Source organism: Rhododendron vialii, chromosome 11a (assembly GCF_030253575.1).
Source record: "Rhododendron vialii isolate Sample 1 chromosome 11a, ASM3025357v1".
NCBI classification, from domain to species: Eukaryota; Viridiplantae; Streptophyta; class Magnoliopsida; order Ericales; family Ericaceae; genus Rhododendron; species Rhododendron vialii.
The window spans coordinates 30,208,377-30,232,842 of NC_080567.1; the positions used below are offsets into that span (position 1 = coordinate 30,208,377).

The 24,466-nt window shown below is 37.6% G+C and overlaps 2 protein-coding genes across 2 annotated transcripts; both read left to right on the forward strand.

The window, feature by feature from the left end:
* Positions 1-10,360: 10,360 nt before the first annotated feature.
* LOC131306438 (serine/threonine-protein kinase-like protein At5g23170) lies at positions 10,361-11,569 on the forward strand. The gene has a single exon (XM_058332664.1). The coding sequence runs from the start codon at positions 10,498-10,500 to the stop codon at positions 11,566-11,568; it is 1,071 nt and encodes a 356-aa protein (XP_058188647.1). The 5' UTR covers positions 10,361-10,497; the 3' UTR covers position 11,569.
* A 4,709-nt stretch (positions 11,570-16,278) lies between these two features.
* Positions 16,279-23,909, forward strand: LOC131306439 (zinc finger transcription factor YY1). Its single transcript, XM_058332665.1, has 6 exons — positions 16,279-16,573; positions 17,755-17,813; positions 18,402-18,601; positions 21,009-21,098; positions 21,738-21,881; positions 22,907-23,909. The coding sequence occupies exons 1-6, from the start codon at positions 16,488-16,490 to the stop codon at positions 23,474-23,476; spliced, it is 1,149 nt and encodes a 382-aa protein (XP_058188648.1). The 5' UTR covers positions 16,279-16,487; the 3' UTR covers positions 23,477-23,909.
* Positions 23,910-24,466: the final 557 nt, after the last annotated feature.

Genomic DNA, 24,466 nt, shown 5'->3' on the forward strand with positions numbered 1-24,466 from the left:
CCATCTTTAACCAGACCGGGGAAGGAAACTTTCGAGGTGCGTGTGAGCTGGCTCTGACGCTTATGACGTCCAACCAAAAAAAATTAATGCCAGTGATTATTCTTCAAACTTTATGGGATTCGATCAGTTTTCCCACTATAAGTCTACAACCAAAGCAAATGATTTCTCATTTTTGGTTGGAACAATGGTGTTGTGTTTAGGTGGCCAGGGGTATTGTGGTAAATAAAAGGGGGGGAGAGTGAGTCCAGGGTGGCAGATAGACAAAGCAGGTAAGCATCAGATAAAAGCATCTAATGCACTAGGACAGCTCATCCCAACCCAAACCCCACCTTGTTTTTTTCCTTTCTTTTTCTTTTTTTTTTGGAATTTGCTTTCCCTTTGGGTTGTTGGCAATTTGGACACCCATCCTTTTGAGTAGTATAGTTTCGATCAATTTGGAGGTGCAGTATGTGAAATTACAGTATTGCACTTAGCCACTTACAGTATATAGGGAGGTGAATGGGTCAAAAAAGTCCAGTAATTTCCAAGGAAAATGAAAGTTAAAATGGTAAAAGAACATTTCTTTTGCATGATTAAGGGTCATACTTATTCAAAAGTAACGACTAGGTTGTCGTTTTCTTGCTCAAGCTCCCCTAACACGGATCTAGGGATTCTGCCAAGTGGGTGCTGAGCGGCATTCAGCCGTTCATCTCAAATATAAATGATTTGGATTAAATCCGAACGCATATAGATCTGAATAGTCCATTACTCGATCAAAATTTGAACCATCAACATTCGACCGCTCAGTACCCATTTGGTGGGGGGTGCTTCGCAGCATCCCCACTCCCCGTAACAATCGTTGTGCCAAGCACCCCCCATTCCCCGTAACACTCGTTGTTTGATCATTACTCAAATCGTTCCCTTGATCAGATTAAACTGATTCGATCATCTTAGCCCTCACAGGAAATTCTTCGGCTCTCACATCATAATTTTGCATATCAATTACTACTACTTAGTTATTACTTGACATGATTCACGTAGTCGTACGCACATAGTAATAATGATGCGACGATACAAACGGTGGGTAGAACATAAACTTTGGAGTGGAACCACTAGTTTAAATCCATGAAACTAGGAAGGAGATCAAGAAGATCCACATATTTCAAACCCTAATCCTTATATATATATATACACACACTCGAACGTGTCTCTATCATTATAACCTAATGCTTTTGTAGATGCTTTTCCCATAGTGCTTAAAAAAGGACAACTTTGTCCATTTGATTCCAAGTATAATAATACAGGAGAGAGGTGCTCAAATCATTAATCACTTTCTTTTTGTGATCAAATTTTCAAACTTGCACATATATAATACTGATGATTCATTAATTAAAGACTAATCAACCAGGTGGTTCCACCTGGACCCACTTTCTTGCTTTTTAAATTGGATGTTAATGTGAATAGATAATCATCGAATATGATGAATACATCCTCATCCTCAATCATTCTACCAATATTATATATAATAACTTAATCCATAACCTCTCTCATATTATATTAAAATAAAAATAAGTTCCCCTCTTCCTCCCCTGGCACTGCAGCTTTCTCATGGCAGCAAGTAGGTATATATTTAATTCAAGGCCGCGTTCTACTAATTAAAATAAATATTTATTTTTTAGAGAAATGATAATGTCAAAATTATTTTTGTTGGTGTCAAAATTCTAATGCACAAAAGGCTTGTATTACGTACAGTGTACAATACTTTTATGCATTTGAGTTTTGGCACTAACAAAAACAATTTTGACATTATCACTACCCATTTTTTAAATTAAAAGTGATTTATTGTGAGAGAATGGTTTATCTTGTAAAGCGATAAATAAGTACTTACAATAAAAAACAAAAACCTTAGTGGAACAGGACCTAAGAGAAAGAAAAATTAACAAAAAAAGATTAAAAGTTAAAATGGAAATACTTACTTTTTTAAGAAAGGCAAGAGGTTCTTCATAGTCCCTAAAGACTAGACCTTGCTGTTGCTCTTTGTTGGCCTTACCTAGATGATCAAAACTCAAAAGAATATCAACCTCATTGGATATCGAGCAATATTGCACATATATTTGGATATCAATGGATACAATTTGAGCACACGTTATCTAAAAAATAATCAAACGTCGCTAGATAATTTGAACCATTTTTATTGATAGAAATGTCATTTTCACACGTCTTTATTGATATCCGGCCAACACAATTTTTATAAGATTCATGTTCACGGCAAATTTTAAAAAGTAAGCAATATCGATTGCTGAAGTAAGCTTGGAAAAAACCCCTAGAAAAATTACGACAACAATATGGTCCTCATGAGGAAATTCATAGTTCTTCCAGCTAGGCAAAAACAGTAGTCACGTTGAATTATTATCCATACATCATACTACCATTTTTGTTTGCTTGGTTCTCCCTTAATCTTATATATGAAAAAGGATTCTTGATAGAGACCCTTCCATTACCCTTCTCTTCTTTTGTTTTTAATTTTTTTCCAATGATCAGGGGTGTTCGGGTTGACTTATATATGCGCACATCGACTAATCTCCTTTCCGATGCGGTCAAAGATCACATGTCATTCAAGCCGAGACAAGAAGATTCAAAAAAATTGGGTTTTTAAGACTAGACTCCAAAAATTCGAATCCTGAATTCTGATTAGTTGTGTGGAAATTCATTACACGTCTATTCTCTGTCCTCTCTCCTCCCTTCATTACACGTTTTGGGATCTCATATTTCCCTACTGATTAGTTGATCGTACTTGTTTGTTTCGAGGTCTCTATCTATCTCTCTTTACTCATTAGAGGGTGTTTAAGCTAGTGATTAACTTATGCAGCATAATTTTTTGGTTGTTTTTATTCAATTTTTTTTTTGCGTTTGTTAGTTTTACGATAAACTTTTATGTGATATAAATTCGTCTCGATGAGAGAAATCGAAAAAGTAAAAAATTGTAACTTTTACACAAGTATTTTGGGAAAGGGAATTGATATTCACACCCTCTTTTTTGTTATCCATACTCTTCTTCTTTTTTGTTTTTTAGTGGTAAAAGTATATGTATTTTTTTTTGCTAAAAGACAAAAAAAAGAGTGTAAATAACGAAAATTGGAACGTGAATATCAATTTCCTTCAAAAAATATCCAAAGAAAATCTCAAAAGTAAGTTTTTAAACTTTTTCTTTGATATTTTCTGAAATACTTGTGTAAAAGTCATAATTTTTATTCGTCGAGACAAACACATATCACATAAAAGTTAAGCATAAAATTAACAAATGCGAGAAAAATTTAATTAAAAAAATTTTAAAAAATTATAATGCGTAAATTGATCAACGAAAATTATTCCGAAAAATTTCTTTCAAAATTCAAACGAAACAGAGCATATTCAAAATGGATACTGACAAAGGACTAGTGTCAGAAATATTTCAAGGCCCCACAGTTGGACTACTTTTTCAAGAAAACCCAGTTACATTATTGGCCCAGTACACACTCCTGAAATTATCCACTGTTGTTGAAAATTGCAGTTCAGCTGGGCACTTAAATGCTAGTAATCCAATGTTGATCCTCATTTCTTTCTGTTCCCTTTTTCACTTTACCCTTTTGATCTTTTCACCTCCCCCAAATTTTTAACACTCTCTTTTTGCTCACGGTAAATGGTTAAAAAAATAAAAGGATGAAAAGGTTTCTGATCAATTAATTTAGAAAAGCTGCCACTTAATTTTTAGTGTTTCATCAGTACTTTGACCCCAACAATTAAATAAACAAACAAACAAAAAAGCTGCAGAATTCATCCTTGTACTATCCTGTAATCTTTGTTCGGTCCCCTTACAGGCTCACACGGCGGAAGGTAAGAGTAATGATTTTGCCACGCTTTTTTTTGATAATGTCACACTCTGTAAGTGTATTTTTTAGTACAAAAATACACTTACAAGATGTGGCACTATCAAAAAAATGGTATGACAAATCATTTTTCGAAAGTAAAAATAAAAAGTTGAAAAATAGTGAGCTTTGCAGTATGACCCCTATAATTTGGTGCACTCGCTAGCTAGTGACTGGATCTATAAAGTTTGAAATGTCATTATCCATATGAATGCTCCTCTTCAAAGCCCACCAGCTCATTGACATCTAGGAGTACTCATACAAGATGTATTATTGATAGTACAGAGAGCAAAATACTAGGAGTCCTAAATGCATGCTATTGGTTGTTAGTAATTTACGACTCACATAATTTCTTACCTGCGGTAGATGAGATGGTCAAAAATTAAGTAGTGAAACTCACATGTGTTTTAGATATGATATCAGATGACTTCTTTTTTGTGTTTAGTAAATGAGAAACGCGCGCCGTAGATAATTGCAACGACCGTAAAATTTCTCAAATCTTTTCTGATGCCACAACACTTAAAAAGCATAATGGTCGATCTAGTACTACCGGTCATATACAGCGGCTATGAAGGGGCACAAATTAATGCTGTGTTTGGATTTAGATTTGAAACTTTTTTCGAAAAATAACAGGGGTAATAAGTGGAGAGAGACATAGAGAGAAATGTTGAAAGTAGAGGGAATCTAGGGGGTATTTTTTGAAAAGCAAAGAGAACAAAGCATAATCGGATACGAAACGATCGTGCCGGTAATCGGCCAACATGGATTGTAACAATATCAGTGGGCCGAAAAACTGCTATGTAGCAGCCACTACATACGATGCGTAGCACTCCCGTCATTTAAATGAGAGAGAGAGAGAGAGAGAGAGAGAGAGAGAGAGAGAGAGAGAGAGAGAGAGAGAGAGTATGTAAATAAGATCATTATATAAAGTTAAGAACATGTAAATAGTAGTACTCCTGTATAAAACAAGTAAAGTACTATTCTTTCATTTTCTCAATTGTAAAGTCTTCTTATTACTGTATAAGAAACAGCATATATGGTAGGTAGGATTAATAAATAAATACTACTACGAGTGAAACAAAATGCACATGGCAAATGATGTACAACAGTACTAGGTACGTAGTTTAGTTGGTTTATAACTTGGCATGAGTACTGCGTTAAAAAATAAAGTAATGTCCTCCATTTGTTAGTTGTAGGAGCACTATATTAACATTCTTTCCCAATTTCACTAATTTTTTTTGGAAGTGCTACAATACACACCCCTTATTTGGGTGTGTATCATATGCACCCTTATTAAAATACACCAAAATGTTATGAATCCCAAAATGTTACGAATCTATTGCTAAAAAGTTACGAATCATATTGTTGAAAAGTTACGAATTTTTAGTATAAAAGTTACGATACGAAATAAAATGTTATGAATAACCGGTCGTACAAATAATTTTTTATGAGGTGGCACAATATGAACCACACAATAGGTGCATATGGTACACTCCTTAAAGGGGTGTTTATTGAAGACTTTCCCTTTTTTTTTTTACAAGTGCATTATGGGAAATTGAAACATGTACTATTAATAAACCAACTAATGCAAAAGGGTCGACAGATTTAAGAAATACTACTACAAGAAACAAAATTAAAAAAGTTGCAACAAATGTGTTCCGGTGCCATAACCTGCCAATCTACCCTTGAAGGGGGTGGCTAAAACATGATTTGCATTAAACTAAAACTTAATCCTTTCGCAGTCGTCGCTGCAAGACGCCTTCACGTTTGCCATTGGAAAGCCCAACAAGCCGCCACCAAGGGTGATCCGTGAATCCCTCGTAGACTTTGGTTTATCAATTACTCCATGTTTTTTGTTTTCTAAAAGTGCTTGGGGGAAAAATTACTGTATGACGGTTTATCTTATTGCACGGCCAAAAAATTAAAGAGATTAATGGTGGTGTCCCATGTCCTTTTATCATTGTATATTGTGGCGGGTTTGTACATTTTGTCTCGAATCACTCCACAATATATGGAAAAAAACGAAATTTAAAATATAATGTTGCTGAATAGTTCGTGGGGAAAAAAACTGAATAGTTTTTTGGCGGGAAATAAAAGGGATGGGTACAGTGCTGGTAAGAACAGTCTCTTCCAGGAGGGAGAGAGAGAGAGAGAGAGAGAGAGAGAGAGAGAGAGTATGGTGAGGTAATGATTCAGATTCATTTACGAATTACGGGTGATGATAATAACCGTGTATAGGACTATAGGAGGTCATTGAATTGACCGCACATGCGTGTCACGTGCATCCCGCCGGTCACTTTTACTACTGTATTTTTTTTTTTTGTTTTTGTTTTGGACCACTTTTTTTTTAATTGTTATTTTTAGGGCTGTCCACGGTCCGGATTGGACCGTACGTCACGATTTTTAGAAAATGCAATTCAATCCTAATCCAAAAGTCTCACGGTTCGGTTCCAATCCGAACCGCAAGTCACGGTTCGATCCCAGTTTTATCCACGGATTTCCTTTCATAAAAATAAAATGATGCTACTGCCAACTAAAAATGCAAAGTGCAAACACTTATTAGTTATGACATTCCATAACATTACACGTACTTAGGCTTCGTTCCAGAAACCTTCTTAAAAAATAAGTACTTATTTTGGAACTTTTCAAAGAAAAATAAGAAGGGTTGTTCCAGAAAACTCAAACAAGTAGCTTATTTCACATTTTCAAACTAAAAAATAACGTAAATGAAAAATAATTTTTCAATTTTTTTTGCATCGTATTAAAAATCTCATTGAGATCTTTCAAATAAAATCTATATTATAGGAAAATTATTTGCGTAACACATGATTTTTGAGCTTAAAGTTGCCTTAACCAAAAAATAAGTACGTACTTCTTATTTTGTGGAACAAGCCTTATTATTGAACAAAAAATAAGAACTTATTATTATCCCTTTAGTTTTATATATCGTCACATTAATGTAAAATTGTTAAAAAAATTCATAACAATTAGCAAAGTTATACAATTATATTTATAAATATTACACATTACATGTATATTTCTTTGATTTTATTTTTTTTAAATATCTCACGGTCCGGTTTGGTTAATCCATGGTTTTGAAATAAAAATCCAATCCTATTCTGTATCTCACAGTTTTTTAATTTTCGAATCCGTGTCCGAACCATTAATCCACGGACAAAATCCAAAAGGCACGAATCAGTTCGGTCCGGACCATTTCACGGTTCTCAATTTTTCTTTGACGGCCCTAGTTTGTTTTTTTTTTGAACTAGTCACTTTTACTGTAATTTGGTAAAAGTTTCCAATTTGAATTGCGGCGGGAAAAAAGTATTATTGATGTCGAGAAGAGTGTTCACTCTAGGAGTGACAATCTCACTGAAACCGTTGGTTATACAAACTGTACCGAATCGATTGGTGTGATTTTCAACCGAATTTATAATCGTGGCTTTGGTTTTTGATTTCAAAAAACAGACCGGTTAGGTTGTGATTTCATGTGATGACCACACTGAATCATAACTGTAACCGAAACCGCATCACGGTTTTTCGCATGACTTTCCAATTTTTTCTGTTTAACAAGGCTTGGTGTTTTCTTTAAAAGGAATTTGGGGGGAAAAAGTGGCGAAAATTGACAGAATACAAACTGCATGAATAGATCAAGTCTTTTTCCGGTATTCCGAATGAGCTAATTTTTAACGGTAACTCTTAAAGACACGTTTTAAACTAATTGAACGACTCCAATTACTAGCGTGCGGCTCCAATTATTTTTGCGTCAAAACTTGTGTTCCCGGAACCGCCCCATCCCTTTTTTTTAAAAATAGATAGTACTCCTTATTTTGCACTTCAAATGTCAAAATTTAATTGTACTGGGCCTGATTTGAACCCAAAGCTATGAGGCTCGATTTAGAAGGCCCAACTACCGGCCTAGCTAGCTTTACTGATTTCGTGAGGCCTTGTTTAATTGGGTTGAAGATCGACTGGGTGCCCAAAGATATTACTCCCTCCATCCCTAAATAAATGTCCGGTCCGCAAATCTAGGCCTTCAAAAAGGTGCATTTTTTTCGTTAAAAAGTTCAACATTTTTTCACAACTTGAAAGAACTCTTTGATGTCTATTGATTTCTGAATTTTTTTTTAGATATTTCAACGAAAAAACACATCTTTTTAGAGGTCTAAGTTTATGGTCCGGAATTTATTTAGGGGACGAAGGGAGTAATACTAATATGACTATACATATATGTAAGCCATTCATTCAATATTCCATTATGCAAGCAAATATGCAAGAATATCGATGACCTAAATTAAGTGGCTTAAAAACTGGAATTTTAAGTTGTTGATATGTCGTCATATCTCGAGCTCGAAGTATTCCTACCCTTCAGTCACAGTCATGAGGTCTAGACTCTCAGGCAGTCTTGGATAGTTTTTTTTTTTATCGGCGAAAGTCAGTATTACAAGAATAATTGGATTAACACTTTGGAAGATGAGTTTGAATTCTTGATGTTCTTTCTCATAGCGCCTAATTAGTGCACCGTCTGATTCCATTGGACCAAAAGCCTCCTGGCTCGAGACTTGAAATATTTTCGATACTTCAGTTAATGTAAGCAAGAATTTGGCTCCAGTCCCTAAAATTGTGCATCATTGACGTTGCTCCAATTCAATTCCATACCACCCTCCCAGCCCGCTTGTTAACGGAATACAAAAGCTGGATATGTTATCATCCCGAATAGTATATTCAAAAAAAATACTTATATTTGGTGTTTGCCATCCGAATATGGACTACTCTGATATAATATCTCCTTTGCTCACAAGCAGATATAATAAGGGCTTGTTCGGACAAAAAAACCATTGGCTTTCCCGCCAAAAATTAGCCAAACAAACCCACATAAAAATAAAAATAAGCCAATAAGCCACTTTTTTCGTCTTTATTCAAAAAATATTGAATTTCAATCAAAATTTTATACTTTTTAGATTCCTCTCGTCATGAAGATGCAATAATCCCTAAAAAAATGAGAATAAGCCAAGTGATACGAAAAAAATTTGAATAAGCCACTTTGACTTATTTGTCCGAACACCCCTTTAAGAATAGAGAGGTGAGGTATTATTATATCCACCCTCACATATACCCTCCTATATAATCATAAAAATGCAACCGTTCTCTTTGAATTTTTGTATCCACTACGTATCCACCCCAAAGCAAACCAAGCATATACGTACCTGCTCTTCTATAAATTATTCAAACAAGCCATCTATCTCTGTAAATTATCTGCCATCCTGTCATATCTCCCATCTTTGGATTAACGTTAGTATGGTACTGGAAAAGAGATGAGGTGTTTGACTGTCTAAAAGAAAAGTTTATGCACACCTTTGAGAAAGTTACCACTGATTACACTCCACTCTACTCTTTGGATTAACTATCAATCAACTTTTGTCTCCCAAAGAAGACTCTGCACAATCTTGGACCAATTTAACCTTTTCCCCCACACGGTCACACCGACGCATATACTCCCTCCGTCACCCATTGCTTGTCCTGTACAGGGAATAGAACATGCATGTTTCAACACAAATTAAAGTTTAATTAAATTTTTAATGTTACCCCTTATTTTCTTTATTAAAAATTTCTTGTAATTATTACGAGAGTTAGTCCGTAGAAATTTACGCACTTTTTAGTTTGACTTTTCAAAGAGGACTAACATTTTGGACATCCAAGATAGTTTTATTTGTACCCTCCGAAAGGTAAATATTCTTGCCCTGGGTTTCCTTAGCACAAGTTTTGCTTAAGCCAATGAAATTTTAGGCCAACCACAAAGTAAGTGTATGAACTCTAAGGTCATTGTCAAGCTATGAGAGGAGGTGTGTAATCTCAAGAGCACACAACACGAGATTCTCTGTGTCGAAAATTGATATGCTTCTGTGCTGAATGCATTATCTGACGTTGGATCACACAAAAATTTTGAAAACATTAAAAAGCTCACAAACTAATGCCCCATATGCATTTAGCATAGGGCCGGACATACCATTTTTTCGGCACAGAAGATCCCGGGCCCAAGAGCACTCTAAGAATTTCTCAATATAACTATGAGTACCAAGAAAGAAAAGCAAACAAAAGGTGGAAATGGGTGGGGTTCAACACACAGCTAATGGAGCATCTCAGAAGTGTTTGCTTTCAGCTTGGACACCCCCTTGCTTTTTCCCAAAGCTTTCATTCACATCACTTTGCTTGTTCCTCTTTCCACTTTTCCCACCTTTTTTTTAATTTTTTTCTAGTAACGAAGAACGGTCTCCACGCTAGCTTGTGCGAATCAAATGACTAATTTCTCCAACCCTCAACCAGCCTTTGCGAACCAAAATAGTTTTTACGCATCGGGTGGACCCACCAGCCCCCCACTTTTCCCAATTTTCCCAGCTTATTCTTTCGTACTTTTTTTCTTTTAACATTTCCAAAAGCTTCTTTATTCCCTATATGTATTTTCTATCTATTCTATAAAAACAAACAATCAAATAGTACTAATTTAACCCCTTGACATTGTAGCTAGCTTGGTTTATTTTAACATCTCACCCAAATCATTAGCAAGTTTGTGATCCACTTCAACATCACAACAGAACTATCAAGAAGAAAAAAAATGCATGAATTTGATTACGAAGAGCTCGAAGCAGCCACCGAGAACTTCGCTTCCTCCCGGATCATCGGCAAAGGAAGCCATGGATGCATCTACAAAGGCACGCTGAAGGACGGAACGCTTGTCGCAATAAAGAAGCAATCGCTCGGGCTTCAAAAGCTTCAGGACAACTCGAAGCTCGACAACGAAATCCGAATACTGTCATCTCTCCCCCCGAACCCGTATCTCATCAGCCTTCTCGGAACGAGCAACGACTGTGCTGGGAACAGAGTCCTCGTCATGGAACACATGCCGAACGGGTCTCTCCATGACCTGCTTCATGCGGCTCCGATCCCGCCTCCATGGCCGAAACGCGTCCAAGCGGCCATCCAGGTAGCCAAAGCCGTGCAGTTTATCCACGAGGCCGAGCCCTCGGTTATTCACAGAGACATCAAGTCTGCCAACATATTGTTTGATGTGGATTGGAATGCTAGGTTGGCGGATTTCGGCCTCTCTGTTAGGCAATCAGGTCAGCACGTCGACTCAGACAGCCCGCTGTGTCGACCTGCTGGCACGATCGGGTACTTGGACCCTTGTTACACTGCACCATGCAGGCTGAGCACGAAAAACGATGTGTTTAGCTTCGGGGTGGTATTGCTTGAGCTCGTCAGTGCTACGAAGGCCATCGATGTTTCAAGAGATCCTTCTTCCATTGTGGAATGGGCATTGCCGCTGATCGAAGAGGACAGAGTGGAAGAAGTCTGCGACGAAAGGGTTACTTTGCCCGCGTACATGGAAAGCAGGGTACGACACATGTTGCGCATCGCCGCGCGTTGCGTGTCGTCCGACGAGGATCACCGTCGTCCGTCGATGGGCGAAGTCGTCGACGAGATGGAGAATTGTTTCGTCGAGCGCGTTCGTTTCTCTCTCTGGATCGACATCTTGGACGCGTGCTTGAAAAGGAGGCCGCAGAGAGCGGTCGCGAAACAAAAAGGCGACGCAGTCATCGTCGCCGCGGCGGCCGCCACCACCGTGACAACCGGTCATGGCAAGATGTTGCTGAGGGAGGTGTTGGCTGATATCGCACTGGAATGAGGATGGGACATGTTTGCCCCTGGCATGATTAAAGAAATGGAAAGCTGAAGTTGCAGGCCACGCATGGAGTGGGTCACAGACGCAAGATTCCTTCCCCCAAAATTGAAAATTGGGTGGGGGATCGACGTGGGAATATGAGAAAGCTTGTTGTTTGATTCCCAATTGTCATTCCCCCCCCCCCCCTTTTTTTTTTTTTAGAGGCATATCTCTTTTGTTGGCTTTTTTTTAGTGAGGGCTTTTGTGGTGGTGCCCCTAGATAGCTTAGCTAGATTCATTATTGGTTTTAGGAGCTTTATAATTTAGGTTATTGTTCACCTATTCTATTCTATTCAACCAATCAATAAATGAGATTAGGGGATCAAAGTGGTTACTTAGGCCCTTTAATTGCCAAGGGTTTTATTTCTCCTTTTTATTTATTCTATTTTTTTTTTGGGATTCTTGGAAATCGATTAATAGAGTAGGTGGGACTCGAACAACGACCCTATCCATGGGAGTATAAGGCGGCCAACATGTGGGCTGACAGTACTCCACTTGCTTGCGGGTGTAATGTCCAAATTCTAGTTTTGTCACAATAATGAGTTCTACTGTGCTTCTCTAGTACTTTCACCACAATGAGTTCTACTATTTTTCATTGGATGATGCTACGGTTTCGCCACAATAATGAGTTCTATTGTGCTTTTCTAGTACTTTCACCACAATGAGTTCTACTATTTCTCATTGGATGATGCTACGGTATCCTCCCTCTTGTCTGGAAGATAGAGTATCACCCAAAAGTCATAACACGTTGAAAAATGACATAACACTTTGAAAAATGACTTAACAATGTTATGCCATTATGGTGTCCCCTAAACAAGGTTACTATTCATTTGGGGGGACACCGTAAAAATGGCATAACACTTTGAAAAATGGCATTACAATATTATGCCATTATGGTGTCTCCCAGACAAGGTTACTATTTATTTGTTACGGTGTCCCCCAAATGACATAACAACTCACACAAATGGGCATAATCATTCTCACACAAAGGTATAACGAGGGGACACCGTTACAGGTGACAATTCTAACCCATATTTCTTAACCCACCCAAATCCGCCCACTTATAATTTAACCCAACACGTCCATATTGTATAATGGGAACCCATATAACCCATATTTTTATGAGTTTAAATGGGTTAAAAATTACTGTTTAAGCTAAAAATCCTCGCCTACCAAATTTGGTCTTCATTATTTACTTCAATCAGATTCATCGATCATCAGAAACTCTCTCTCTCTCTCTCTCTCCATCCATCCATTTCAAAGGCTTTTTTAAAGAACTAATTGAAACAAATCTGGATTGGCAAGTCAAAATGACTTTTATATATATATTTGTCTTTAACCAAGATTTTTTCATATTTAATAATTTTGTATCAAACTTTTGGGACTTATTGATTCGTCTTGTCAAGAAGAATCGGAAAAGTAAATTTTTTTTATTGAAACTCATAACTTTTTAAAAAGACAAAAACAGTAACCATTGACGAAGAAAGTTGCTGACCGACAAGGAAAAAAAAAAAGACCAAGACTTACTAATTAGTTACTGCTAGCTTTTCAGATAAATTGAGAGTGATTTATTATTACTCTATTTTTTGGCTTATTTTCATTTTTATTTAAAAAAAATTGAGTTTTAATTATAATTTTTTACTTTTCTGATTCCTCTTATTGAGACAAATCAGAAGCAAGGGGAAAAAGGGGACGGGGAGAGAGGGGGGGAGAATAGAGGGAAAAAGGAAAAAGAAAGAAAATGGGTCGGGTTTGGATTTGGCTTGACCCATTTCAATCAGTTTAGACCCATATTCGATCCGCCCATATTTAACCTGCGAGCCATTTCAACCCGCCCAGACCTATCCATTTGCCACCTTTAGACACCGTAAGAGGAGACAGGGGATGCCCAAATCATTCCCTTTCTCATTTGTTTATCCTTAGTAGAAAAATAAATTAATAACAATTTCGCGCGGATGCTTGGTACTCATGCTCTATTTACACTAATATTCATTCACATTCACACATTATTGAGTATTGATAACAAAGAAAAGCCTTTCAGGTCCGTAAGAATCATACCTTGGACTACTACCACCGGGCTGGTAGTCAAGATGGTAAGGGGTTACTCTCAATGGGGTTGGTTCTTATATGGCTAGTCACGAGTTTGAGGCGTGCCGACACTCCTTTGCTTCCGTTTGAATCGCATGATTCACCTATTGCCTTCTTTTTAGCCTCGGTTGGGCTGGCCGTGTGCACCTATGAGTTTTGGATCTCCTTCAAGATCCCTCGTCGCGGGTCTAGAATCTCATCATGATCAAGCCAAGAAGGGTTGCTATGCCTGGTCGCCCCTCCTCCACCCTTTTGATTAGGAAAAAAGAAAAGAAAAAAAGAATCATACCTTGGATTATATATCATATCCGGATCAAGTATGAATCATTGAACCCTAGCTATGACTTATACCTTTATAGTATGAATTGAGTGACCAAATGTATACTCCGTAGCATTTAAAAGGTTGACCCAAAAAGTTCGAGATCCAGGGTCGTACCCCTATGTGTTAGCCCGTTATTTGCGCAAATATCTTGGCCTGCCTTGATAGAGATATAAAAGAAGAGAACAAATTCTTTCCACTTTAGGTGGAAAATCCACCGTTTTCACCATCGCTATTTGTGGGTCTCACCGTTCGTTCATTGCAGTAATCTGAATTATTAATTTTAATAGTAATAGACTAATAAAAGGGAATCATGGACAATTCTATCCGCACGCTGTTAAAATTGTGGAGTTTTCGCCACCGCTATTGTGAGTCGGTGCATATATTATTGTCATTTGAACAGTTCATCTTATAAGGCCCGCAAATAAGTATATTCGTGCAAAAATCAACTTAATTGCCAGTTCAATGAAAGGTGGATGGATGAAAGAAGGAATAATAAAGTCAAAGATATGACTAACTTATTTCAAATATCACAAGTGGTGGTGTACACAATGCATGCAGCCTGAAACTACTTCACTTGTTTCACATTATCTTCAATTATTTTAACCTAGCTACTATTATTTGTTTATTTTGTAGTAGCATTAACAATTTAATAATTATCAAAAAAAAAAAAAAACAATTCAATAGATTTCGAAAGAAAGAGGATCAATAAAGTTGCAAAAGGGACAAAGGAACTGAACTCAATTGCCGATTTATTCGAATATAATAAAACTAGTGTACTTTGAAATTTTTAACAACTTCTAGATAATATAAAAAAATTCAAAACGGGCAAACGAAAATGGGTTAATGCCAATGACAAATGAACGCATCGAAGTTTCTTTAATATAGAGTTTTGGCTGCACATGCGGACTTTAGTTTAGTTTTTCCTTGTCATTAATTACTTATCTTGTACTGAAACGATAAAGCACTATTCTCGTGATGAATGAAATTTCTTTGCAGATCAAAACAAAGGATAAATCACTATCACGGTCTCTAATTATTGAATCTCTAGTGTAGTTATTTGACCAAATTATGCAAGAAAGTTTTCCAGCTCTACTCGGAAAAATGTCTCCAAAAAAGATTTTGAAGCCCATTTTATCTCCTTCGATCTCCCAAACAAGTGAACCCGCTCGACTTCTTGCAATTATATATGTCAACCTAACAGTTTAATATATTTCTTCGTCATCTTTCCTTAATACTCCCTCCGTCCCAATTTAAGTGTTCACTACGATTCTTCATGCCATTTTCAATGACTTATATCTCTCAACATATATTATATTTTATGTTTTAAAATTATTGTTTTATAGAAAGAATTGAGATCTATCAAATAAGATCCATATTGCATATTTTTAGCAATATATATTGAGAGATATAAGTAATTGAAAATGTCACCCAGAACCGTAATGAACACTTAAATTGATTGGGACGGTGGGAGTATATAATGTCAGAAGGAAGAAGAAAGCTATGATGGCCTTAAAAAGACTTATTACTGGATGGGCCGGACGTGGGAATATTTCATATTCTCGGCCCACATTTTTGTGAGGATATTGCATCCCTTCGTGTGGATGGGCTTGGGCCGAAAAAACAGTCCAACACTTTTTGACGCGAGGCCCAACATGTATTAGTACCCGGGAGGGAAATTGACAAAAAGAAAAGAGAGAAGAAAAACCTTTGCATTAGTAGGCAATACAACTATAGAATTTATTTTTTAAAGGCTTTTTAAGATAAATTTAATATCATAAGGAAATCTATTTACCTTTTATGTCTTTTCGTTCGTGAGATACAAAAGCCTGAAACGTTTTATTCTAACATTTCGAGTTTCACACGTTTGTAATAAATTTATGGTATAAGTACATTTCTACGTACAAATATATATATAGTATAGGAAGTGAATAAATTTATGCAATATATTAAGTTGCAAATATTGCTTACAAAAAATTACATTTTTTTTTTGGAAAACAAATTCTTCTCTTTAGACTCAAACAAGAAAAAAAAAAAAACCATTTCCCCTCCTCTTTCCCTTGCCAATTCATTATTTGCTTTTTACTCTTTTGCATTCTTATTCTTGTAGTATTTTCTTGAAATTTAGACAATAAAAAACTTGTTTTTCTTCCCCTTTTCTTTGCTCCTAATTCAGACATAGAAATAAAAAGCATCATCTAAAAATATATTTCCAAAAAAAAAAAGAAAAAAAGCAGGTATTACTAGTTTCTATCGCAGTCTATATATTGCCAAACACACCCTAATTGTTTCTCTTCCGCGGTTCTGCCTCGTAAATCCCAAGATGAACAGATTACCCACCAGAATCAGCTCAACAGAGTTTCCAATCGAATCCCAATTTCTATATCTATATGTCCATCGCATGTCGAAACCCTAACCCTAGTTGCCCCAACTTCCTCCATTCAAAGACAACTGATTCGGTGTTGAATCTACACGCATGGAGATTCAGTCGAATCTCAATTTGTTTGAGAGACGACCCATCACCAAGTCCAAGGCTCCTGCCGTCAAGTGGTTCAAGGAATGGTAAAATATTTCCCAAAGCACGTACCTTTTCATATGTTTCATTAAATTTTCGTGATATTAATGCATAATTATGGTTATGTATGTAAGCCAGGTTTGGTTTGTTGGAAGAGATAGTCGAGAACTGGTATAGATATTGAGGTGTACACTCCTTGCGTGCGGGCATAGATTTAGTTATTGGTGTGGTCTGTAAAAATGGCAATCTTTGATCTGTTGTAGTTATTTTGGGTCTTGGCACCTCATAGACTCACCATATGCTTTAGGTTTAGGATAAGAGAAGTGGCTATACTCCTGTTATCTTGGTTCTCTGCAATATTGACTAGCAAGGTGAACTGCATGGGTCCATCCATCAGGTTATTGATAAATCATGATTGGATGCTTTCTATTTGGTAGCATTTAAGTGGCTTATTGTTGATTCATTTTGTTTTTCCGACTTCAATTGGCTGTTTTTAGTATTATGTTGTGATGATATTATATTTATAGAAAGACACAGAGAAAATAAGTTCTGTAGTAGAACATAAGCGCGAAAGGATAAAAAGGAGACGGGTGAAAAGTAAATGCAATGAGAGGACATCAGAGGAGCAAAAGGTCCACTTGAAGCTTGAACCAGTGAATGAATTTTTCTTCTGTTGCCCCCCCATTGGCTGGATGAGTAATCATTCGTGGGACTGCTAGAATAGGAACCACATGTTGATTGGTCCAGATTGGGGCGGTGCATCTTTTGAATGACTGTTTTACATTTGCGTGTTGACAACTTCAATTACTAAGGAAACCCATTTCAATAAAAAACGGAAGGAAGTTGATATATTCTTAGAGGGATACAATTGGCAAACATATGCTTTTGCTAGGGGCAAAACCTCCTTGGACATTTGATTGATGGCTATGAACTGCATCGATATATCAGACTCTAAAGGGAATCTCAACACTATAGAGGTTAATTGTCTTTCAGTACCTTTACCCCAATATTGTAGCATTCCTTACATGCTTTCTTTGTTAGACAATTATCCGCCTTAGTGATAATGTCGGTTAGTTGAGCTGGTGCTTCCTGTTCATGCTGTGCGCCTTTCATCACCTCTCATGTTAGAATGACAAAAACACATTCTGTCTTTGTTATCTTAATGTCCTTGTCATGTTTCTTATTTTTTTGTGTGGACTTTGGTAATAACCTGATCCTTCTTTTTTAGGGTGCCCCAAGATGTCGTGGCAACCGGGGGAAAGTGCTTTGTTTTCAAATGGGTCACAGGTTAGTTGATTCTTCCCTATCATGCTTTGATCCGATTTTCAGTTCTTCTTTAGGGGTAGAAACAGAGATTTGGTTAACTGATTTTGCTATTTCGATTGGGTTGGAAGGGTGATAAATATGTTGAAATTCATAATAATGAATATTTTTCACCTGTTTTAGTCCCTGATCTTTCCAATTTTCTTCTGCGAAGAAATCTTTGAGTGTGTGGGTTGAAGAAGTTGCTAAGCCTTCCATTTAGGATTACCATTTACTTTTCTGAATAACTGTGAGAAGATGCATACAAGTTTTGTACTAAAATTTATGTCGATTACCATCTGTGACTACATGGTCAAAATCACCATCAACATGTGAAAGGCATTGACTGTATGTCCAGTCCATTGTTTCTTCATCATCTTTTGGCTCATCTTCGGATGCATGCTGCAACTATTTTTCTTGTCGTATTGTATTGTATTTGTGCATGGATTTACATAGAACTTGGAATGCAACATGGACTGATGTAGTACGATGACGAACTGTGGTATTGTATCACCTTCTATTGCTTCATCACCTGACTTTGTCCCAATACATTTCCTTGTCCTGTTCTCATAGACGCCAAGTTGAAGGCCATGAAAGAGAATTCAAAAGAGCCAGAAGCAGTAGAGCCAGAACCCGAGCCAACTACTGAGGTTCTATTCCTTTGTAGCTATGAAGGCTGTGGGAAGACATTTATTGATGCTGGAGCTTTGAGGAAGCATTCGCATATACATGGAGAGAGACAATACGTTTGTCATTATGAAGGGTGTGGAAAGGTAATGATTTTATCAAACATAGGTTGTTTTGTTTTGTTACTGCTAGGGTTTTGTATGTAACTGGTTCTTTAAAGTTTGCTTTAACTAGGGGTGTCAAACGGGCCAGGTCGGCACGGCATGACACGGGCACGATACGGTTAAATGTGGCACGGGCACGGGCACGGGCAAGGTCATGCCTTGGCACAGCACGACACGACACGGTCGTAGTGAGCACGTGGACTGGCACGGGCACGGGCACGGCCTTGGCCGGGCACGGCACGACACGACACGGTTTTAGGGGGCACGTGGACTGGCACGGGACACGGACGTGGGCGGGCACGGCACGGAAGTTGGCCTGGCACGGCACGACACGGTTTAGCTGGGCACGGGCACGACACGGTAGTTGAACGGGCACGGCATGGCACGACACGAGTTTGACGGGCACGGTCGTAGAAGGGCACGACACGGGCACAGGCACATAATGTGGATGGGAATGGCACGACAAGACACGGTTCAAGCTGGGCACGGACATAGGCACAACACGGGCACGGAAAAACAAAAAAAAAATTTAAATAAGCCAAATGGCTTTTTTTAATTAAAAAAAAAAACTAAACAATTTCTATTTGGTAAAAAATATTTGATTTCCTTTACAATTGAGATATTTAGTTTAAAAAAAAAAAACTATTTCTTAAAAAAATCATGTCTTTAAAAAATCATTTTTTTTTTACCTTTAAAAATAATCAATTTTTATTCGGTAAAAAATATTTGTTTTGTTTTTGTTAGTGAATAGACTTTGGACAATTGGTTTGTAAATTTAACATTACAAGATAACAAGTAAAATTAGAAAAACTTATCAAATATTTATGGTGCAAGAGTAATTTAATACGAAAGAAAATGTGCAAGAGTCGTATATCCCTAGATCTAACGAGAAATAAGAAAAAAGATCTCAAACAAAAAATAAGAAAAAAATACATAGTAGAAATATTGCTGCCCAAATCCTCCACCGGTGTATGAAGATAATTAGAGTGCAAGTTTAAACCACATGATCCACATGATTGATGAGAAAATCAATTAAAAGTTTTCCAGGTTTTGCCTACTCAAACGAACGAAAGTCATTCATTTGGCTATAGTAACCTAGTGTTTAGCACCCGGATTCGTGTGTAGCTTCTAAGAAGCAAATGGGTACTGCCATATTTTTAATACATGACTCCATCACAGCACATCACAGTCACAGTATTCTTTTATGGTTCTTAAGGGTTCAAAGGAATACCGTCCATAAGAGACCAAAAACAAAAACAAAGCAATTTTGTTGTGCGTACCATACAAAACGGGCGCGGCACGATTGAAAAATGACATGACACGATCAAGTAAACGGGCCGGCACAGCACGGCACGACACGATTAAAAAAAGGGCCAACACGACACGACACAATTTAAGTAAATGGCCCGGCCCGGCCCGATTGAAAAACGGCATGACAAGACACGATTAAAAAACGGGCCGGCACAACATGACACGATTTAAGTAAATGGGCCCGGCCCGGCACGACACGATTGAAAAATGGCACGGCACGGCACGACACGACACGATTTAAGTACATGGGCACGGCACGACACGACAAGATTGGCTATGACACGACGCGGCACGAAGCACGGTTGGCACGGAAGTTGAATGACACGGCACGCCACGACACGCACGTTTGACACCTCTAGCTTTAACAAGCACCAGGTAACTATCGTTTTACTACTGTGCTGATTCTACTAGTCTTATGATCTCCATAGTTCCTAAGCAAGTGTGGCGAGGAAATTTGAATTAGTTGCAAAGGGTAAATTTACAGCTGAACTTTTTCGTATACTCCTGTTGTACCCTAATACCAATTATTCTTGGACCCATATGATTTGTGATCAAATCTCTAAAGCTGACCCAAAGTTGTTTTCTGTTACAGTAGCGTGAAATATGTTGATTATGTGTTGGTTGGCTATGTTATTATTTCTCCTTTTTTTCAACTTCTGTTGCTTCCTTTTGGTGCATTTTGTTGTTTGCTTTTTCAAAACTAGTTTGAGATTTGATTGTATTATTAGTTCTGAGTGTCCTACGTAATTTAAAGTGAAATACTACGGGCTGCAGCAGTTTGCCAAAAGTAAGGAAATTTTGGAGCTATGATGTTCATAATACAACTTCTAGTGAAAAAATGTGGTTCACATAATGGTCGCAAAATGTACAAAAAGGTTGGCAAATTTTGTGATTTCTTGTCCATAACTAAAGGTAAATTCTGAAACTTTAAGGATCTACGGATGTGGATAGGCTCAATCTTGGCCAAATGGCCCATCCCTAGTCTGATTGTGTAGATCTTCCTCTTTGCCTCTTCATTTCTTTGCTTTCTGTTAGGGCTTAAAAATTACTTTGACTGAATCATGGGGTTGCGTTGCAGAAATTTTTGGATAGTTCAAAGCTGAAGAGACACTTTCTCATTCATACAGGGGAGAGAGATTTTGTATGCCCTCATGAAGGCTGTGGTAAGGTGATCAAGCTGTCCTCTCAAAACCTATTATATTTGGCAAGGAAATTTCCCCCTCCCCCTTCCATCTTTTTTTATTTCGAAAACTGAGTGTTTTTTTTTTCACCCCGAAAGAGTTATGTTTCTTTCTCTGTTTTGGGCACGAAAATTTGTTGCTAGTGCTTATGATATGCATAACTTTTTTCCCTTCACCTTTTATTTACATGGTTTATCAAATCATTAAAACCAATTTTGGCTCTGTTTAATGGCTGAGAAAAAAAACTTATACTGAAAATATGTTTCTTAATCTTTGCATGACAGTTGAAACTTGTTCAAAATTAGATATCAACATGTTAGACCTTGTGCAATAATCTGAGAAATTCTCTTAAATTTCAGATTAGTGTTTTCTTTTAACTGTGTTTCTTTTATGGTTACCGAGCTGCTGCTGTTATAATCTTAATGAGGATCTCTTTAGGAAACCTTTCATGTTGGAAGAACTACATAGTCAAGAATATGCATTCGCACATTGATTTCAGAATTAGACCAGTCTTCACCTCGCTTGCCTTAGTATTTGCATTGGTTTCAGCCAAATCATCATAATCCACAACTTTTGGTTGTTTCTTTAAAATGTCTGCATCTAAAGAGCAACATCTGAAATTGCAGGCATTCTCTCTGGATTTCAACCTAAGGTCGCACATGAAAACACATTCACAAGAAAACTATCACGTATGCCCATATCCAGATTGTGGCAAGAGGTACGCTCATGAGTATAAGTTGAAGAACCACGTTGCAGCCCATCATGAAAAGGTTTGTATTATCCCTTCCAAACTATTTGTTCTGTGAAATTAATCGTTTTGTGCTGTACTCTTGCATTATTTGGTTGTTTTGATAAAACATTGGGAAAAAATGTTTAGTTGATTTTTTCTGTTGCAGTGAGTAAGGCCTATTTCGTTGGTGTTACTTGACAGATCCTATGTTTTTTTAAATAAAATATTGTTGTGTATGAAATGCAGTTTTCCTACTTGGTTTTTTACCCCATTAATAATAACAATGTATGTAAGATAAATGATGCAAAAGGGATGATGAGCAACCAATAAGGCAATAGGCTTGTGGTCTGTTGTTATAACTATATTTGCTAGTAGTTTTACTGATAATAGCGAAGTTCGAGGCTCAACAGGTCTACAATCTGAAATTTGTCTACAATCAACCTCTCTTAATAACTTTTATGTAATTACTGGATGTTCAAACAGACCTGTGTCAAAAAATGATGGTCAAGTGTAAGATTCACTTGTGCCACAATTGCTTGTACCCATATTATCTTTGATAATTCAAGGTGTCCGGGCTAGCTTACGCGGACTTCAATTAATCTCTTGTGCCACAGATACTTGCTTTTGAACACACACTACGTCCCATGAACTATTAGGAATGTTGGAAAGGGATTGGTCACAAGATGCCTCAGTTGAGGATTGCAATGGGATTGGATTCTCTCTCTCTCTCTCTCTCTCTCTCTCTCTCTCTCACACACACACACACACAGAGACACGCTTGCGCGCTCACAGTTAGGAGTTGATGCTTCAAAACATGAGAATTGTGTCAGCCAATGTGACTAACTATAGAGACGAACGTTGACAAGACAAAGAAAAAATCTAAAATTAAGGACCAAGTCATTCTGTTTTAGTTTGCTTGATAGCGTACCCTTTTTTTCTGATTGTAGGCTTCCATTTTACTTTCGTATCTGGTCGTGGTGTAGATCATGTTTGTAGGTTTCTTTCTTTTCTTGAGACTACACAAATCAGTAGTAGATATCCAATTTCATCATCTAATTTTTGCAGAACAACGTCAATGTAGAGATGCCGAAGTACGTCCAGACCGTGCAGTCTCAGCCTCCTGAGAAGCTAGCCAAAACTCCCAAGCCCTCTGCTGCTGCTACTAATTATGGGTCCGCATCTTCTGACCGCCCTTACTGCTGCCCCTATGAAGGGTGCGAAAAGGCCTATATACATGAATACAAGCTGAACCTTCATTTAAGGAGAGAACATCCAGGCCATTTTGGCGATGAAAATCCTAAGAACACTCCATCTGCCATTGACAATGATATGGACGAAGGCAGCGACCAAGATGCTTACGCTGGAAAAAGGGGAAATATCAAGATTCAGAAACAAAGCAAACCCAAGCCAAATGTGAAGCTGCCTCCTTCGAAAGTTGCACGCAAGGGCTCAACCTCATCTCCTGCGAATTTGAACGTAGTGAAAAAACCGTGGCCGGTTAAGGAAGAGAGATATGAAGACGACGATGAAGAAGACAGTGAGGAGACGGAAGAGGACCGTGACAATATCGAGGATGGATGGAGGTATGCAGGTAATAATGAGGACGACGATGAAGAGACCGAGGACGAGGATTAGGGTCTTCACCTTGGCGATTTCAGTTTGCACATCACCCTTGGCCAACTGAACTTTACCGTCTTTGAAAGACAATGGATATAGTTTTCCACACCATCACTAGTGATGTGTAGATTGCGTAGTTTCATACATTTAGGTGCCAATCATAGGGCCAAAGGTCCATGTCTCCATTTTTTTTAAAAATGTAGTCATGTTCTAAGTCACTCCGTGCCACATGATCATGCAGGAATCTCGAGGGGTATCCCGTGACTACCGAGAGCGACTTAGAACACGAATAGCGGACAAATTGTGTATGGAAGATCCTTGGTCCAAATAGCGTGGTTTTCCTACTGTTGATGAGTGTTTGGTGAGAATGAAGGTGTTCACTTGCCTCAATAATACCATCGGTGACATTGTTGCAGGGTTTTCCAGGGAAATTGACTTTATGGTCTTTTTATATTTAGCTGTGATTGAGGTCCTCTTGGGTGGTTTTTTAGAGAAGTCATTTTCTTTGGGCTTGAATTTTCTCTTGTTTTGCTTGAGAGTCCAGCCCATAATATAAGCAATTTTTTGCTCATTTTTATCCAAATCAGAACAGTAAAAAGAAGATTTGACTGATGGACAAAATCCATGTACTGAAGGTATAAGCCACTTTTGATTATGGGTTCTAGGGGAAATGCACGAATCGATGGCTAAGATCTGTTCATTGCCGAGCATGGATGGCTCGGATGGAGACAACACCCATGTTGTCCGTCAGAGGGACAACAGGGTCTCTGAGTTCCATTGCTACAAAACTTTGTTAAATTAACTTAAAAATTTGTACTTGTAACATAGAAATGTTTAGAGTCGTGCAGAAGAAGCCCATGGTCCTCTTCCCACGCAACTGCAGTTAACTGAGTGAATCCAAATTGTGTCTCGATTCTATCACTTTATATGCCAATTTGCTGATTCCAATAATCCCCCAAGATTTTATAGATTTAAAAACATGGTGGAGCCTATAATAAAAATGTGTAA

Excerpts from the sequence above, each read along its gene's own strand:
- LOC131306438 (XM_058332664.1), top strand. The coding sequence starts at position 10,498 with ATGCATGAATTTGATTACGAAGAGCTCGAAGCAGCCACCGAGAACTTC.
- LOC131306439 (XM_058332665.1), top strand. The coding sequence starts at position 16,488 with ATGGAGATTCAGTCGAATCTCAATTTGTTTGAGAGACGACCCATCACC. Across the intron at positions 18,602-21,008 it reads ATTATGAAGGGTGTGGAAAG|AAATTTTTGGATAGTTCAAA; the intron begins GTAATGATTTTA and ends GTTGCGTTGCAG. Across the intron at positions 21,882-22,906 it reads TTGCAGCCCATCATGAAAAG|AACAACGTCAATGTAGAGAT; the intron begins GTTTGTATTATC and ends TAATTTTTGCAG.